The 18,859-nt window shown below is 41.6% G+C and overlaps 1 protein-coding gene across 1 annotated transcript in view; it reads right to left on the reverse strand.

Annotated features, from left to right (window-relative positions):
* Positions 1–18,859, reverse strand: part of USP34 (ubiquitin specific peptidase 34) — a 307,644-nt gene that overhangs the window by 235,383 nt on the left and 53,402 nt on the right. Inside the window, exons 6-7 of the mRNA XM_045009712.1 lie at positions 18,505–18,572; positions 13,104–13,296 (exon numbers count right to left, since the gene is read on the reverse strand). Coding sequence (XP_044865647.1) covers positions 13,104–13,296; positions 18,505–18,572 — 261 coding nt within the window. The remainder of the gene's footprint in view (positions 1–13,103; positions 13,297–18,504; positions 18,573–18,859) is intronic.

An 18,859-nucleotide genomic window follows, 5' to 3' on the forward strand; every position in this document is an offset into this window, starting at 1 on the left:
ATAGTATTTTTCATTTCATCTCATACAAATACTGTAGTATGATCTCTTTATCACAAAAGTGCAACTTACAAATGTAGATTTTTTTTTGTTATATAACTACACTCAAAAACAAACCAATGTAAAACTTTAGAGCCTATAAGTCCACTCAGTCCAACTTCTTGTTCAGCCAATCACTAAGACAAACAAGTTTGTTTACATTTACAGGAGATAATGCTGCCCACTTTTATTTACAATGCCAAGTGAAAGTGAGAACAGGCCTTGGCATGGCACTTTTGTAGCCAGCAATGCAAGCTATTTACATGCCAGATATGCTAAATATTCATATGCCCCTTCATGCTGCCATCACCGGTCCAGAGGATATGCTTCCATGCTGATGATGCTTGTTAAAAAAATGTGTTAATTAAATCTGTGACTAAACTCCTTGGGGGAGAATTGTATGTCTCCTACCATGTTTTACATCCATTCTACCATATATTTCATGTTATAGCAGTCTCAAATAATGACCCGGCACATGATGTTTGTTTTAAGAACACTCACTCCAGATTTGACAAAACACAAAGACGGTACCAATGTTAGATTTCTAAAGATAGCTACAGCACTTGAACCAAAGTTTAAGAATCTGAAGTGCCTTCCAAAATCTGAGAGGGATGAGGTGTGGCGCATGCTTTCAGAAGTCTTAAAAGATCAACATGCTGGTGCAGAAACTACAGAACCCAAACCACCAAAAAAGAAAATCAACCTTCTGCTGGTGGCATCTGACTCAGATGATGAAAATGAATATGTGTCAGTCCACACTGCTTTGGATCGTTATCGAGTACCATGATCAGCATGGACGCACGTCCTCTGGAATGGTGACTGAAGCATCTAAATATCTTGCAATGCCGGCTACAACGGTGCTATGCGAATGCCTGTTCTCACTTTCAGGTGACATTGTAAACAAGAAGTGGAAAGCATTATCTCCTGCAAATGTAAACAAACTTGCTGAACAAGAAGTAGGACTGAGTGGACTTGCAGGCTCTAAAGTTTTACCTTGTTTTATTTTTGAATGTAGGTATTTTTTGTACATAATTCTACATTTGTAAGTTCAACTTTCATGATAGAGACTGCACTACAGTACTTGTATTAGGTGAACTGAAAAATACTATTTCTTTTGTTTTTTACAGTGCAAATATTTGTAATAAAAAATAAATATAAAGTGAGTACTGTACATTTTGTATTCTGTGTTGTAACTGAAATCAGTATATTTGAAAATGTAGAAAACACCCAAAATATTTAAATAAATTGTGTTCTATTATTGTAAAACAGTGTGATTAATCGCGATTAATTTTAATCACTTGACAGCCCTAAATTAAATAATCTGAAAATTTTTCTTTGAAAAGAAACACTCTGAGAGTTCACTGAATGCTAATTAAACACAACCAGAAATCTAAAAATCAGACACTGAATATATTAAAATGCTGTCATTTTGATGTTTCATCCACAAGTTATGTTTCTGGATAGCTTGTTTTTGAAGATCCAACTAGAGGAATAAAATTATATTACAAGCAACCATACATTCACTTAAATGAAAAACTGATCTGACAATGTGTCCAAAGTCCTGTAGATTCATTTACCATTTAAACAAGATTGGGATAATACTGATTCTATGTAATGTATGAACAGAGTTGCCTTTGCTACAATTAGTGCATCTCCTCTAATGTAAGTTTAACCACATTCCTTGCATAAGGAAAACTAATAATTTGATGTGAACTATTCACTGGTAAGCTCAAACCCACTACTTTTAATATTATTTCAAATATTTCTATATATTAATTACATTACACAAAAACGTGGATGTATAATTAAATTAGACCTAGAATTAGATTTAAACTCAGTTGTCTAGTATTAGCTTTAAACTCAGTTGTGAACAGAGTTCTAATGTTATTTAACCAAAAACAGTGTCGACAGGACCAAACCCTGGTCAGAAAAACATACACAGGTCTTAAGCAGAAGGGGAGGTTACTGACCTTTCACAGGAGGTTCTTTGAGATGTGTGGTCCCTATCTGTATTAAACGCATGCGTACCATGAGCATTGAATTGGAGAATTTAAAAGTACTGTGTGCTGGTCCGCGCATGCATCCTGGTTCATCACATGCTTCCATATGAGGGAATAAAGGGCAGGATGGATAAACCACCTCTCTAGTTCCTTCTCTACTGCAAATCAGATAAGATCAAAGCAGAGTGGAAGGAGGGCAGGTAGTGGAATACAGATAGGGACCACACATCTTGAAGAATCTCCAGATACAGGTCAGTAACCTCCCCTTCTTCTTTGAGAGATGGCCCTGTTGTATTCCACTGTGGATGACTGACAAGCAGTACTTAAGTAAGAGGAGAGTGTAAGGGTGCAGCCAGTAGAACTGCATGGAGGCTTGCCATCCCAAAGGAGGCATAAGCAGAGAAGTCCTGGCACCAGACGAAAATATCTCACAAATGTGTGAATGGAACTCCACATGGCCACTTTTCAGATGTCCAGGAAGGGTACCTCCTGAAGTGATGCCATAGTTGTTGCTTGTGCTCAGGTAGAATGAGCTCTTATCCCATGAGCGCACAAGGGTGTGGAGTGGGGGAATCAAAAGGTGATACAGTAGAATGCAGCCAGAGATCTATAAGGAGATTGTCTCGGTGGAGATGGTGTGCCCCCTGATTCTTTTGGCTATAGGAATATCCTGATTGGTTTTCTTCTTTGCAGGTAAAAGGCCAAGGCCCGCCGAACATCGAGGGAGTGGAGTCTTTGTTCCTCTGTGATGCCTGCGGTTTTGGAAAGAACAAAGGTAAGTGAATGAATTGGTTACGGTGAAATTCTGAAACTACTTTAGGAGTGAATTTGGGGTGCAGACACAAGGAAACCTTCTCCTCATGGACTATAGCATTAGGAAAATCTGCCATCATTGCTCCAAACTCACCAACCCTTCTAGCTGAGGTGATGGCTGCAAGCAAAGCGATCTTCATAGAAAAGAGAAACCTGGAGCAAGAAGCTAAAGGTTCAAGGCTGAAGTCCAACTAGAGAGGAGACTTCTGAATAGGTGGAAAGGTTCTGATTAGGCCTTTCCAGAATCCACTGGTCAGTGAATGTGTGGAGACCAAATAGCCCAAAGTGGATGGTACGCACTGATTGTCATCAAGTGGACTTGCCAAGAGCTGAGGACAAGCCTGATGTCTTCTAAGAGAGCATACAGTCCAAGATGAGAGGAATATCTGCAGTTTCTGGGAGATGCCTCTTTGATGTGCCCCAGAAGAAAAGCACTTCTATTTACCTAGGAAACATCTTCTTTTAGAGTCCTTTCTACTATTAGAAAGCAGCAAAGAGTCCTGTGGCACCTTATAGACTAACAGACGTTAGTCTATAAAACCAGTTTCTCCTCCCTTGGTTTTCACACTTCAACTGCTAGAAGAGGGTCTCATCCTCCCTGATTGAACTAATCTCGTTATCTCTAGCCTGCTTCTTGCTTGCATATATATATATATATACCTGCCCCTGGAAATTTCCACTACATGCATCCGACAAAGTGGGTATTCACCCACGAAAGCTCATGCGCCAAAAAGTCTGTTAGTCTATAAGGTGCCACAGGACTCTTTGCTGCTTTTACAGATCCAAACTAACACGGCTACCCCTCTGATACTATTAGAAAGGACATTTCACACAGCTATGTTGCATGAACGTTCTAAGGACAAAGCACATGCAAATACCAAGCCCTGAGGTGGAATGGACACAGATCAGGGTGCTTGGAAAACACTGTGAGGATGATTGGTGGTTGGGATGACATGCGTAGGAGATTAGGAAACCAAAACCATCTGGAACAGCAGGGAGTGATCAGGATGACCCAGGCTCTGTGCTGCTGGATTTTGCATAGAACTCGTGTAGGATGACCAGACAGCAAGTGTGAAAAATCGGGACAGGAGGTGGGGAGTAATAGGTACCTATATAAGAAAAAGCCCCCAAAATCAGGACTGTCCCTATAAAATCGAGACATCTGGTCACCCCAAACTCGTGGCAGGAGCGGTAATGGACAGAAGGCATAGTTGAACTGGTCCGACCAAGGAAGAAGCAGAGTGTCACCTTAGGGTGGTACATTTCCTGTTTAAGAGGCAAACAGATCTCTGGTTGGGGTTCCCTATAGCGTGAAAATATTGCACAATACCAATTTATGGAGCTCCCACTTGTGGTTGACTGTGAAATATCTGTTGAGGGAGTCTGCAAGCACATTTTGCTTCACCGGAAGGTATGCTGCCGACAGGGTGATTTGATTGGTTATACACCAGTTCCAGAAGTTGACTGCTTCTGCACACAGGGAAATGGATCTCACTCTTCACTGCTTGTTGATGTAGAAGACAGCTGTAATGTTGTCTGACATTAAAAGGACACGGTGAGCATGAATGAATGGAAGAAAGGACTCGCATGCCTTCTGGACTGCTTGCCAATTGCAGGATATTGTTGTGCATCCTGGACTCTCAAGATGTTCAGGTTCCTTGTGCGGCATGGCTGTTCATGTGGCTCCCCAACCTATTAGGGCTGAATCCATAATAATGGTCCTGTCTGGACAGGAAGGAGAAAGGGGGACACCCACACATACCTGATGAGGAGTTGTCCATCGTTGCAAGGAAGACACTACCTTGGCCAGAACTGTTACCAGGAGAATGTCCGGGGAGATTCAAGTATTCTCCTATTAGCTTTTGTATGTTACCGTTCCTGATGTCTGATTTGTGTCCGTTTACTCTTTTACATCAAGACTGTCCGGTTTGGCCAATGTACATGGCAGAGGGGCATTGCTGACACATGATACATCATACCAAATAGACTGAAGGTAAAAAATCCATTGCAATCTACATACTACACTGACTATAGTGAGAGATTGTGCCACACACTCTCAAAGAAACTGAAGAACCACCTGATAAGCATCCTGTACAGCAGACAGGGGAAGATCAACAATGGGCTCTCAAAACTGGAGACTCTCATACAAAACCAACCTTCCACACAAACTTCCACATGGCTGGACTTTACAAAAACGAGACAAGCCATTTACAATGCACACTTTACTTCTCTACACAGGAAAAAGGACAGTAAACTATCTAAACTCTTACATGCCACAGGGGGCTACAACAGTGATTCCCTTAACTCACCCAACAATATTGTTAATCTATCCAACCACACACTTAGCCCGGTGAAAAAGTCTGTCCTATCTCAGGGACTCTCCTTCTGCCTCATCACCCCCACAAACATGATACAGTTCTGTGGTGATCTGGAAGCCTACTTTCGCTGTCTCCAACTCAAGGAATATTTTCAACACACCACTGAACAATGCACTGACCTACAGGAACCCTCCTACCAACACTACAAGAAGAAGAATTCTGCGTGGACTCCTCCTGACAGTCGAAGTGACAGACTGGACTTCTATGTAGAGTGCTTTCACAGACGTACACAGGCTGAAATTGTGAACAAACAGCATCACCATAACCTCAGCCATACAGAACACAACTCCATCCACAGCCTCAGAAACAACTCTGACATTATAATCAAAGGGGCTGACAAAGGAGGTGCTGTGATCATAATGAACAGGTCGGATTATGAACAAGAGGCTTCCAGGCAACTCTCTAACACCACATTCTACAGGCCACTATCCTCCGATCCCACTGAGGAGTACCAAAAGAAACTACACTATCTGCTCAAGAAACTCCCTGCTATAGCACAGGAACAAATCTACAAAGACACATCCTTAGAGCCCCGGTCAGGGGTATTCTATCTGCTACCCAAGATCCATAAACCTGGAAATCCTGGACGCCCCATCATCTCAAGCATTGGCACTCTTACAGCAGGATTATCTGACTATTTGGACTCTCTCCTCATACCCTACACTACCAGCACTCCTAGCTATCTTCGAGACACCACCGACTTCCTGAGGAAACTACAATGCATTGGTGATCTTCCTGGAAACACCATCCTGGCCACCACGGATGCAAAAGTTTTTTACTCCAATATTCCACACAAGGATGGACTACAAGCTGATAAGGCCACGGCACACCTGGTGGCTGAACTTTGTGACTTTGTCCTCACCACAACCATTTCTGATTTCAGGACAACTTATACCTTCAAGTCAGCAGCACTGCCATGGGTACCCGCATGGCCCCACAGTATGCCAATATTTTTATGGCTGACTTAGAACAATGCTTCCTCAGTTCTCATCCCCTAGCACCCCTCCTTTACTTGCACTACACTGATGACATCTTCATCATAGGGACCCATGGGAAGGAGGCCTTTGTTGAAATCCAGGTGGAATTCTTCAATTTCCACCCCACCATCAACCTCAGCCTGGACCTACTGACCACTATACTTATCTACATACCTCCAGCTTCCAGACAGGACACATCACATGATCTATTGTCTACAGCCAAGCCCTAAGATACAACCGAGTTTGCTTCAATCCCTCAGACAGAGACAAATACCTACAAAATCTGTATGAAGCATTCTTAAAACTACAATATGCACCTGGGGAAGTGAGGAAACAGATTGACAGAGCAAGACGAGTACCCAGAAGTCACCTACTACAGGACAGGCCCAACAAAGAAAATAACAGAACACCACTGGCCTTCACTTACAATTCCCAGCTGAAACCTCTCCAGCCCATCATCAACGATCTACAACCTATCCTGGAAAACAATCCCTCACTCTCACAGACCTTGGGAGGCAGGCCAGTCCTCGTTTACAGACAGCCCCCCAACCTGAAGCAAATACTCACCAGCAACTACACACCACACCACAAAAACACTAAGCCAGGAACCAATCCCTGTAACAAACCCCGTTGCCTACTCTGTCCCCATATCTACTCTAGCGACACCATCACAGGACCCAACCACATCAGCCACACCATCAGTGGCTCATTCACCTGCACATCTACTAATGTGATATATGCCATCATGTGCCTACAATGCCCCTGTCATGTACATTGGCCAAACCGGACAGTCTCTACGTAAAAGAATAAATGGACATAAATCAGACATCAGGAATGATAACATACAAAAGCCAGTAGGAGAACACTTCAATCTCCCTGGATATTCTATAACAGATTTAAAAGTAGCCATACTTCAACAAAAAAAACTTCAAAAACAGACTTCAAAGAGAAACCGCAGAGCTACAATTCATTTGCTAATTTAACACCACTAATTTGGGCTTGAATAGGGACTGGGAGTGGCTGGCTCACTACAAAAGCTATTTTCCCTCTCTTGGTATTGACACCTCCTCATCAATTATTGGGAGTGGACCACATCCATCCTGACTGAATTGGCCGTCAACACTGGTTCTCCACTTGTAAGGTAACTCCCTTCTCTTCATGTGTCAGTATATTTATGCCTGCATCTGTAATTTTCACTCCATGTATCTGAAGAAGTGGGTTTTTTACCCACAAAAGCTGATGCCCAAATAAATCTGTTAGTCTTTAAGGTGCCACCAGACTCCTCGATGTCTTGACCAGTACTCAAGAGCTGTTTGTGATTGAACTAGGATACTGTTCATGGTCTGGAACCTGTCCTTGGGCAGGTACACTCTTGCAGCGATCGAATTCAAGGTTGCCCCAATGAAATCCCAAAGACAGGTTTTTCAGCATTTACGCTGATTTCCAGTGAGGAGAGGAGGTGTAACATCATAGACACTGACATGTAGGCTTCCTGGCCAGGACCTGGTGACAAGAAACCAGAGGTCCGGGCAGGAGAAGACAATGAAACCACGATGTCTGATGTCTGCTGCTACTACAGAGAACTCTAGTACAGACTCTAGTGGCAATCACTCTTCGGAAAGACAGTTCTCTGTATTGAGACTGGTCAGAGCCCACCATGAATCTGAGGAAACATCTGTGAGTGGGATGAATGTCTACGTGAAAATAGGAGTCCTTCATGTCAAGAGCTGTAAACCATATGCCCTCTTCTAAAAATCAGATTATAGATGTCAATGTGATCATGCGAAATCTGAGTTTGTTAATGAAGTGACTGAGACAGTGGAAGTCAAGGATTGGTCTCTAACTGCCCCCTTCCTCCCCATTTTTTTTTTTTAATACCTGGAAGAAAGTAGAGTAAAACCCTCTCCCTTGGAATTGAGGAGGGATGTGATCCAACGCTCCTCACCGCAATAAGGAGTTCACCTCTTGTTTCAGAATACTCTCAAAAGAGTGCTCTCCAGAGGGGTTTTTTGGAGGAGGTAAGGATGCAAACTATCATATAGCCAGAACAGATGACATTCAGCACCCATTTGTCCATTGTTATTGCATTCCAGGTGTTGAAAGAGTGCTAGACAAGCCCCAATTGGTGTGTGGGGGTCGGGAGGTGTTGAACTTAGTGTTTCACAGTTCTCTAGCACCTGTCAAAAATATTGTGGCGCCAGAGACTCAGATTGAAATACAGAGCATGTTACAGAAGGTGTGGGGAAGTGGGACTTTTGAAACCTCTGTCTCTTGCATGGAGGTTCATAGGGCCTCTGATGGAAAAACTGCTGAGCCATATGTTTAGGTCTGAACAATAAGCAGTGAAATTGCCTTTTGGGGCAGGCATATATACCCCTAGTGAACAGAGGGTAGAGCCCTGGAGTCCTTCAGGGTATGAAGGTGTGATTCATTGAAGGGGAGATTCTCTATGGTATTCTGAAACTCTCTAGGGAACCCTGACACACAGAGCCATGACTCCCTACACGTGATGATGGCAGTAGCCAGAGCTCTAGAGGAGGTATCAATAGCATCAACTGCAGATTGGAGGGTCCTGGCTATCAGTTTGCCTTCATCTATCAGAGCTTGCAAATGAGCTCTGTCCTGCTGTGGAACGCTGTCAGTAAACTCCGCAAACTTGGTGTAGTTCAGAAAATAGTATGGAGCCATTAGTTCCTGGTAACTGGCTATCCTGAACTGGAGGCTGGATGATGAGAAGACCTCTCTCCCAAACTCTGTATCAGTAGGAGTAGACCAGGGATGTTGCTGTATAGCCATTTTGGAAATGGGCTGGACTGCCAGTGAGAAGGGAGTGGGGTGAGAAAATAAAAATTCTTTTCCTTTAACCTGCCCTTTTTGGGGTGGGGGCACAGGTAGTAGGAGCATGCCAAACTGACCTATCTAGCTACAGTTTGTCTTCATTAACGGGGAGAGCTATTTTGTTGGATCCGGATGAGTGGAGGATGTCTAAGAATTTGTGTTGGGGAGTCCTGGAACTCTTTGAGAGGAATAGGAAGTTCTATAACAACTCTGTAAAGATAATCCTGGAACTGTCTGAAGTCATCAGGAGGAGGAGAAGGAGACATAGGAGTCACCACTTTGTCTGGAGATGAAGCCAGCAATCTTACTTGTTTCAGTGGAACTGCCAGATCCAGTGTGTAGCATTCCTTCTCCTCTTCTGTAGGATCTGAGGGGAGAATTGAGCGACTCTTAGAGGGGAGGGCAAGGGATGACTCACTAGCAGATTGGATTGACTCTGCAAGGAGGGGACTGGTATCAAGACCCCCAATATGGCCAGTAGAACGGGTTTAAAGGTGGTAGCGGGGGGATCCCATTGCATAGGGTACCAATAGCTCAGAGTTAGATGAGAAAGAGGTTTACCCCAAACCAGTGCAGGTCTTTTGGGAGGCAGAGGATACATAGGATGGGGGAAGGGGGGAAAGGTTCACTGGGTGATTCAGAACGTCCTAATGAAGAGAATGCTGAATCCAGGTCTGATGGCGGTACTGTCAGTGCTGTTGGAGAGGAACTGTATTCTGCATGGGACAGGCAACAAGCTCTGTCCAGCGGGCAGATGGTGTTGTTATTTCTCTGGAGATGGGGGCCCTGATGGAGAAGATTCTGAATCCAGAAGAGTAAAAATATTCTGTGGAGCAACAACGGATTCAGATCTCCCTAGTGTGAGAGGGATTCCACTTGAAGCCAGCAAGGAAGACGATGCCAAGTTGATGATGATCAGACTTCGTCAGTGCTGACAGATCTGGGGGTTTTGGAGTGGCCGAGGATGACAGTACCAACGTATCATGATCCAGAACTGGCATAGCCCAATGTTTATGAGCTTTCTTGTCTTGCCTCTTGGACTTAGGATGTACTAGAGTCCTCATGGGCTGAGTTATAGGCTTACTTAGAACTAATTCCAACTTCTCTGAAGTGGATTTAGAGGAAGACTTTGTTTCATGCTTAGGAATGTGCTTCCTGGATTCCCAATAAGATACCTCAGGGGGAGGTTGTGGAGGAAGATTCTTCTGCTCCAGTCAGACTTCACAGCAGGAGGCTCACTTATTGCTGAATCAGGCCGAGGTACGGGTTGAGAGGAGGGGTGTCCCTGGCGCCTTCTCCAGGAGATATTTGCAGAGACAAAGTTCATGCCCTTCTTGAGTACAGCTGACAAACAACTGGCAGATACTGAACCTTGCTGCAATGTGGGATTCCCCAGGGCAGTGCAGGCAGTGCTGGTGGTCGTCACTGACCGAGAAGGATTGTGGGCAGGAAGAACAGAGTTTGAAGCCTGAGTCCTGGGCATAGTCCAGCACCCGCACAGGATCCGGGGGAGGAAAGAGGGACGTCCCCTGCCGGGAGACCAAACTAAACACTAACAAACCTATAAAACACTAACTGTGGACTATAAAAGCTGTTAAAACCATTTACAAAACTAGACCTAATTCATGTTTTGTAGGACAAAGCCAAAGCTATGGACACTGAAGGTTCTAACCCATACCATGCGGTGGTGAGAAGGAAAAAGAGAGGCAGTCGTCCTCCTCACCCTTTATCCCCTTAGATGGAGGCACAAGGTGAACGAGGCTCTATGTGCAGACCAATGGACACTACATTCAACTTCTCCAGCTCTGGGTGCATTGTGTGCATGCAAAACCCACAGTGGACTACAACAGGGACCATTACACGAAGAACATCTTTATTTGACATGATTCTAGCTTCGTTTGGCCCCATCCACATCATCTGACCAAACTGTGCACAGTTAAGCCTGGGGTCCAAATGTGGAGGCCAGAATTTAACCAGAAGTACCAGACTAGGTGAAGCTAGAAAGGGGCATGTGCAATTCTTTCACACTATTTGAAATGATTCAAAAGGTAATGCCTATAAAATTATAAAATAGTCCCTGTTGAACTCTCCCCCCAACCTCCTTCATCCTATTATACTACATAACCTAGGAAACATGAAGGCAAATAGGACGTGGAATGTACTAATGCAGTATTTAAAGAATGTTTTTATTGAAAATAAGTGGGGGGTTGTTTTGTTTTAAACTCTTTGGGGTGCAGGACACTGATTGCTGAAACTAACTAGACCTTGCAGCACATACAGATATCTTTGAAAATCAATTATTTTAGTTAATTCTAGATTTAGAAACCAGTTTTGCTTATTGATTAATGTATTTCTAGGCATATTACCAAGTCTCTTGCCATTTAAGCTAGTTTTAATTCATCTCCCTCAATGAGGCTTGGGAGGATTAGATTTTTATGAGTTAAATGTCGATTTTACCATTCACCCAAACCACCAAAAATGTATTTCCATCGATAACTGAAATTTACAGATAAGCAAAGAAAGAAACTTTGAGAACTTATTTGAAAGGATATTTGCTTTGTATATTTTGATATGTGATGTTGAAAATTTGTGTTTTAACCATTATAAACAAAATCTCAACATCTAATGTAATGAAATAATTACTGTGTGATTCCCCCCTTGTCTGACCTCCATAATTTCCCAAAACTGTGAAAATTCAAATCGATTGTCAAATCGATGACAATTGAAAAAATGTTTAAAAATAAACGTTGATATTATCTATTAAAGTGATAAAAAAACAAAAATGCAATTCTGCCCAGCCTACCCATAATATATATATTTTATACTACAAGGTCAGATGCATCTGTTGTACCCTCTCCTCCCCACCCATCATTACTTTGCAATGGAATCTTTACAGCAGCAAGAATTAAAAAATTATCAAAAATGAATAGAACATGGAAGACTGAACTGGTGAACAGAACTGATAAAAAATGAAGAGAACAGCATAACAACAAACTGAGTTCCAAAGACACGACAGCTAGGCTTAGTAATTATTTCATGCCAGGAATTTGGTTTTTTCCTAGTAAAAAATATACTGCAAGTAGGAGACATGTCAAAACCACCCAGAGCAAGACATAATTATTTTACAAAAAATGTACTGTACTCCAAATCAGTTTTTAAAAAGAGACTGTTATATTTACAACTGAAAATGAATATGGGTTATTGATATCACGTTTTAAATGTTGTGATCATAGGTCTCAAAATTTCAAAGTAGTTTATCCAAATGGATTCTTTGCATGTTTGAGTCAATTTAGCAATTATGTACTAAGTTACAACTTTCATATAAATGTATCTGAATTTGTAGAAAATATTAAAAATGCTTATTCAAAGATAAAACCATTAAAATTACAAGTTATTATTTTGTTTGTATTTTATTATTATTTTAGTTTCTAAATTTCCAGAATTCAAAACTGCTTTCTTAACCTCTTCCTCTGTTGGTTTTTTAATGTTTTCTGTTGCTAATGTCAACTGTTTCAATCAAATTCTCAATGATGCTAATGATGCATGAATGCTCTCACGCTGAGGAAAAAGGCTACAATGAACAATTGTCAATAAAAGAGTCAACAGTATACAGAGGAATCCACTTATAGTGAATTCTGATATAGGAAAACTTAAAAAAAAATAGATTTAAGTCCTATATTAAACTACAAATGCAACCAAATATAAGGCCCTAACTACATCATGGCTATCCCAAAATATGGTTAAAGCAAAGTACCATTTTGTACAATAAACGGCTCAGGGAAAAGGTTAAGGTCCAATATGTTGCAAAAAACTGAGTCATGCCTTAATCATCTCCCTGAACACAGTTTATTTTAGCACAGACAAAATCTGATGAGTATGACAAAGGACAAACTACAATCCCCACTTTAATGACTATCTGTTTATCATGCATTTTCTGTGACTGCTTATAAGATGGTTCTGCTGTCCTTTGTTACTGTTTCAATAAAAAAAAAATAATTTGTAAACAGTGGGAGAAATAAAACATTTTTCCTAAATATAATTTTAGATTAAAAAAATCTTACTGTTATTTGACTCAGTCCAGCCAACCTCATTGTTAAAGTTGGAGACATAAAGTACTTAAACGCAAGATCAAGACTTTCTTTATCAAAACACAAGGCTGTATCCAATGGCTCTTTAACTGTACTCCACATTAAATCTGCCATGTTCCGGGCTGCACTCTGTCGCAATTCTTGGTCTGACAGTTTACATAAATACCTAAAATAAATTATACAAAAAGAAGAAAGAAGAAACATGACATGATTCCAAATAAAACCTATGTGAAATAATGGTTCAGCATGATTATTTCAAATATATTTCTAGCAGTCTTTATAACAGTATTAATCCTAAAAATACATTAATATTAATATAATATAGTTGCAATTGGCAATCTATAACTTAGTAAAGCAAATAATAGATAAAAAGAAGAAATAAATAGAGTTGTATAGAATGATTTAGGTTCTATTTGTCAACATGATTCTGATCATACAACCCACAAGGCTTGAGAGACTGACCTGATGCCTGAGCGGCAACATCCACACTCCTACTTTTAAGGGCACTAGCTTGAGCCCTGCCAACGTGAGTCTATCTACCCGGACTGGGAGACTCACTCCCAGCTGCAGTGTAGACATACCCTATATCCTTGTCTGTGGCCCTACCTACAGGACTGATAGAACCATTGTTGTATAGTTACAGCAAACATGTCATATCCAGAATTTCTCCCAGCACCTCCATATGTCAACTGTGTTTGCATGACACCTTCCATGATGCATAACCATTTTTCTATCAGTAAAGTCTAGGAATATGTTACTCGTGGGGGAATTCTGCACCACTGTGCAGGTGCAGAATTCATATAGTCTGCAGATTTCTTTGCTCCCCCACAGAAAATGGGAAAGCAAAGAAATCTGCAGGGGACACGCTCCCTTTCCCCTGTAGCCCTAGCACATCTCTTTGAGAGCCCAGAGCAACTGGCAAAGACATAAATCACTGCATGAAGGAGGAGTGGGCTGGGCGAGCATGCAAATGAGCAAGAGAGATTCTGTCCCTCTTGCTCCCTATTGTGGGATGCCCTGCGTGAAGGGGTAGGGCTTCAGGTTGTCTGGAGGTAGGCATGAGGCAGGCTCTGTCCACTGAGGCAAGGCAGAAATATAGGAGGTTACTGGGGAGTTGTTAATGTTCCTATTGTTAGTTAATTGTTCCCATTCTTAGTCAATTCCACCAGGATATAAAACACTTGTAAAAGTTTTAAGGCTCCTTTACATTGCCAAAGTGGTGAAAAGGAGCCTTGTTGTAAATGATAGTAAGGGAATCCTCACCCAGGAAGATCTATGTGCTTTCTCACTTTTTTCCTGTGCCAGAGTGGCACAATGGGGTTAGATTACACCTCTATTACAGAAGCTATTTTACTTACCCATTTAAAAAAAAAATGAGGGCAAATAAAATGTTTATCAAGCAGTCAATATAATGTCAGGAAAATCAGAACCAAGCATTTTCCAAAGTAGTCAGCCAGGATTATAACTGGAATACAGGGTATTGATTACCAAGTGCTGTAACTTAACTTTCATGTGTTTAGGAAAAGCTGAGCAGCTATTGTGACTTTTTTCTATATTGTAATTTAAATAAATTACCAGAATAATTTGAATTAGTGTGATTATACTGCATTATTTTGACAAATAAAATATGCAGAATTTTGCAGAATTTTTAATTTTTGGCACAGAATTTTTAGGCACAGAATTCCCCCAGGAGTAATATATGGTCAGTCTTCTTCAGCAGCAGCAATCAATGTATTTCAAGATGAATCACTACTGCTGTCAAAGATACTGGAATATTTTACACAGAAACCAGAAATGCTGAACAATTTAAACTAGTCCACAATTTCCTGGTAACGCAGGAAGCAAAGCCCCAAGGGATAGCTGGTGTATAAGTGAACATGCACACAGAGTCACCTCTGCAGCTATGAACATGCGTGCCTTCATAGTGACCTGGGAGGCAGGAGCAGCAACCAACCACACAGTGGTTACAGCAACACAGTTTGATGGTTCTGCCTACACAGTAAACAACTGCTAGACCTGGTTACACCTAGACAATCATGCTATAACCTCTACCACTGGTAACGGTCAGACATAGTACTCTGGCATGTTTAAGATAACTAATCATGTTTAAGGCTACGATTTAGTCATGGTTATTTTTAGTACAAGTCATGGACATGTCACGGGCAACAAACAAAAAAATTCACAGCCCATGACCAGTCTATTACTTGTACTATGTACCCCTGACTAAATCTTAGCTGGGGGAGGGCCAGGAGCTCTGGGAGGGTCTGTGGAGCCTTTTGGGGGGCAGTGGCAGCAACTGCCAGGGGCCACCAAGCCATGGCTGCTCGGGCTACCCCCAGGGCTGCCCACCCGCCATCCCCAGGACCACTGCTCAGGCAGTCCATGGGGTCAGCCACACAGGCCACTGCTTGGGCGGTCCCTGGGGCCAGCTGCCTGGGGCTGCCCGCTCAGCGGCCGGTGCAGCTGTCCTGGGACTGCTCCAGCAGCACCAGTGTGGCTGGCTGTGGGGCCGCCCACCTGCCACTGTTCCCGCCACTCCTGGAACCACTGCTCAGGTGGTCCCGGGCCCACCTGCACGGGCCGCTGCTAGAGCGGTCCCCGGGGCGGCCCTGGGATCAGCCACACTGGCTGCTGCAGAAGTCACGGAGGTCACAGAAAGTCACGGAATCAGTGACTTCTGCAACCACCGTGAAAGACATGGAGCCCTAACCATGTTGTATATGGACAAGAGCAACATTTGGAAGCAACCATCTCTCAACCTGATTTTAAACACAGTTAAAAAATTGTAAAGTAGATACTAACTACAATACCGACAAAAAACAATTTAACTACTGTCCTTCAGTATGGTTTAAATTTGACCATGGCTAAACTAAATTCTAACCAGTTTGGTCAGCACCACTGAAAAGCATTAAAAATTCATACATTTGCCAACATTCTAAATTTGGGTCTACGCATGCAGACTGGACAAGCCTGTGCTAAAAGCTATTATGGCCACAAGCAAGGTTAAAGTGGTTTAACCACATTTATGCTCCATTTTTTTGCCTTGTATCATGGGTCTAAACATTAACTAGTCAGAGAAGAAATGTAAAGTTATTGGGCTTGATTCTCATTTATGCTAAGGCCCTTTAAAACTACTCTTGTAATATAAAGAGGCCTTAAAGTCAAAACATTTTAAGGCTCCTGAACATTGCCAAACTAGCATAAAGACACATTTGTGTGAATAATAATCAGGACCATAGTGTTCTTTCCTTGCTAATAGTTAAGCCAGGGAAGAGCACGAGAAGAGCCATGTCTGGAATTCTCTCAATCTTCAACAACTGAGGACTGACCTCCACATATAGAACTCTGGAAATCAGACAAGGGGTGGGAAACTAAAAGTTCACCCACTATCATGCCCAGACAATTAAAAAAGCGATATTTGCCTATTTTCAGAATCAATCCAGTAGCAAACAAGCCAGAGATCCCGTTAGCTCCCTCACCCATATGCATGTAGGAAGTGTTACTGCATCCTATAGCTGAAGTAATTAACTTTGGGAAGAAAATTCTCAGTAATAATGTTAGCTGAACACAGTTTGTCCTTAATTATACTTACAATTAACCAGTGTTCAGCTCCGCCTCAGCTAATAATATTAACATCCATGTTCACAATCAAATTTCATACTACAGATCATGTTTCATGGCTTTTAGTGTTCAAAACATCTTAGGGATATTGAGTTAAGATTATTTGAATTATGTCTACATCACCTAGGTGGTAGAGCAATTTGTGACTATGTGTATGTACGCATGCACATGCATGGAATAGAAAAAAAAATTCTTTTTAAAATATAAAAATTTACTGCTGAGCAACACTCATTTTCTGTACCAATTTAACTCTTTTGGTTAGGGGTGTGATTTTAAAGCAATATACTTGAAGTGGTACAATCCCTAGTGTGGACACAGTTACTCTGGCATAAAGATGTTTATACCCAGGAAATAAGCTGTACTGGTATAAGCATCTTTAGCTCAGTATAACTAGGGGATTGTGTCACTTTCATTCTAACTGTTTCTAAACCGATATAGTTACAGCAGTACAATAACTGTGTATAGACAAGCCCTTAGATTCTTGGAGAACTAATATAACTAATGCACTCATAACAATAGAATATTCTGACAAATAATTTAATTGTAGGATTTTTCATTGTAGACAGCATGATATCCAAAATTATCAGGACTAGACATAATTAGCGATACAAAAGAATGAGTACAGTCTTAATGATATTTGACTTCTTGCCAGCTGGAAAGTGGAAAGTGAGACACAATTAAAAACTTTAGAGACATGCTTCAGCAGTTCTAGATTAAGATTTTGAGATCATTGTGAATTTACAATTCTGCCTTGAGAATTTCTAAAAATCAATATAGGAAATCATGATAAATAAGATCATTTCAAACTCTATGTAGTATCACTACAAATCTTTTGTAATCTTTCTATGAATGATGCTGCATACAGTGAAAATGTATTACAATTGATCTTGCAATGAGACTTTAGAATAGGACTGAATCCAATATTTAAAATGGTCTTATTGGGACTATTAAAGCCATTACTAAAGTTACTGACACATGGATTTGCCCCAAACTAAATGATACTTTGATTCTGACTGTTGAAATGTTAAAGACTCATAGGGCAGGTCCATACTCACCGCGCGGGTCGACGCGGTGAGTTCGACTTCTCCAAGTTCGAACTATCGCGTCTAATCAAGACGCGATAGTTCGAACTCCCCGCGCACTCCGGTCGACTCCGGAACTCCACCACCGCGAACGGCGGTGGCGGAGTCGACCTTGGAGCTGCGGAGTTCGACCCCGTCGCGTCTGGACGGGTAAGTAAGTCGAACTAGGGTACTTCGAGTTCAGCTATGCTATTCGCGTAGCTGAACTTGCGTACCCTAGTTCGACCCCCCGCCCTTACTGTAGACCAGGCCAGAGACTTTAAGGTCAGAAGGGACTATCGTGATCATCTAGTCTAATTTCCTGCACATTGCAGGCCACAGAACCTCACCCACCCGCTCCTGTAATAGACCTCTAACCTCTGACTGAGTTACTAAAGTCTTCAAGAAATGATTTAAAGACTTCAAGTTAAGAGAGAATCCACCATTTAAACTAGTTTAAACTTGCAAGTGACCCATGACGCAGAGGAAGGCGAAAACCCCTACGATCTCTGCTAACCTGACCCGGGGAAAATTCCGTCCCAACGCCAAATATGGCTATCAGTTAAACCCTGAGAAGGTGGATTAAACAAAGAAATGGCTTGAACTTTGAGAAACTTTGAGTTCTAGTACAATTTGAAGTTCTAAATGTGTTTTGTCAAACAATGAAACTTTTTGTTATATTTAAAGCTTACCTGATAACATAGGTCCTAAACGGTATAATGTGCTGCATGACAGCAGGGATGTGTAGCCATATCCTGATCTATAAAGCAAATACAAAAATAGATAAACTGTAATTATATAAATTTATGCAGAACAATTAAAATGCACAGGCCAGTAATAAGATTTAAAAATGCAAAACTCTGTCTAAATAAGGCTTTCGGGCTGTTGGCTTTTTGTGAATTTGTGTAACTTCCAATCAGATTTTTTCCAATTTTCAAAAGTATAGTCTGGGGCAACTTTCTACAGCTAATAAATTAACCCAGATCCAGAGTCGCTTTTTTTTCTGCTAATCAACAGGAAAAATAAGATAAAAATTAGTGTAAACAA

This window comes from Mauremys mutica, chromosome 3 (assembly GCF_020497125.1).
Source record: "Mauremys mutica isolate MM-2020 ecotype Southern chromosome 3, ASM2049712v1, whole genome shotgun sequence".
In the NCBI taxonomy this organism is placed as follows: domain Eukaryota; kingdom Metazoa; phylum Chordata; order Testudines; family Geoemydidae; genus Mauremys; species Mauremys mutica.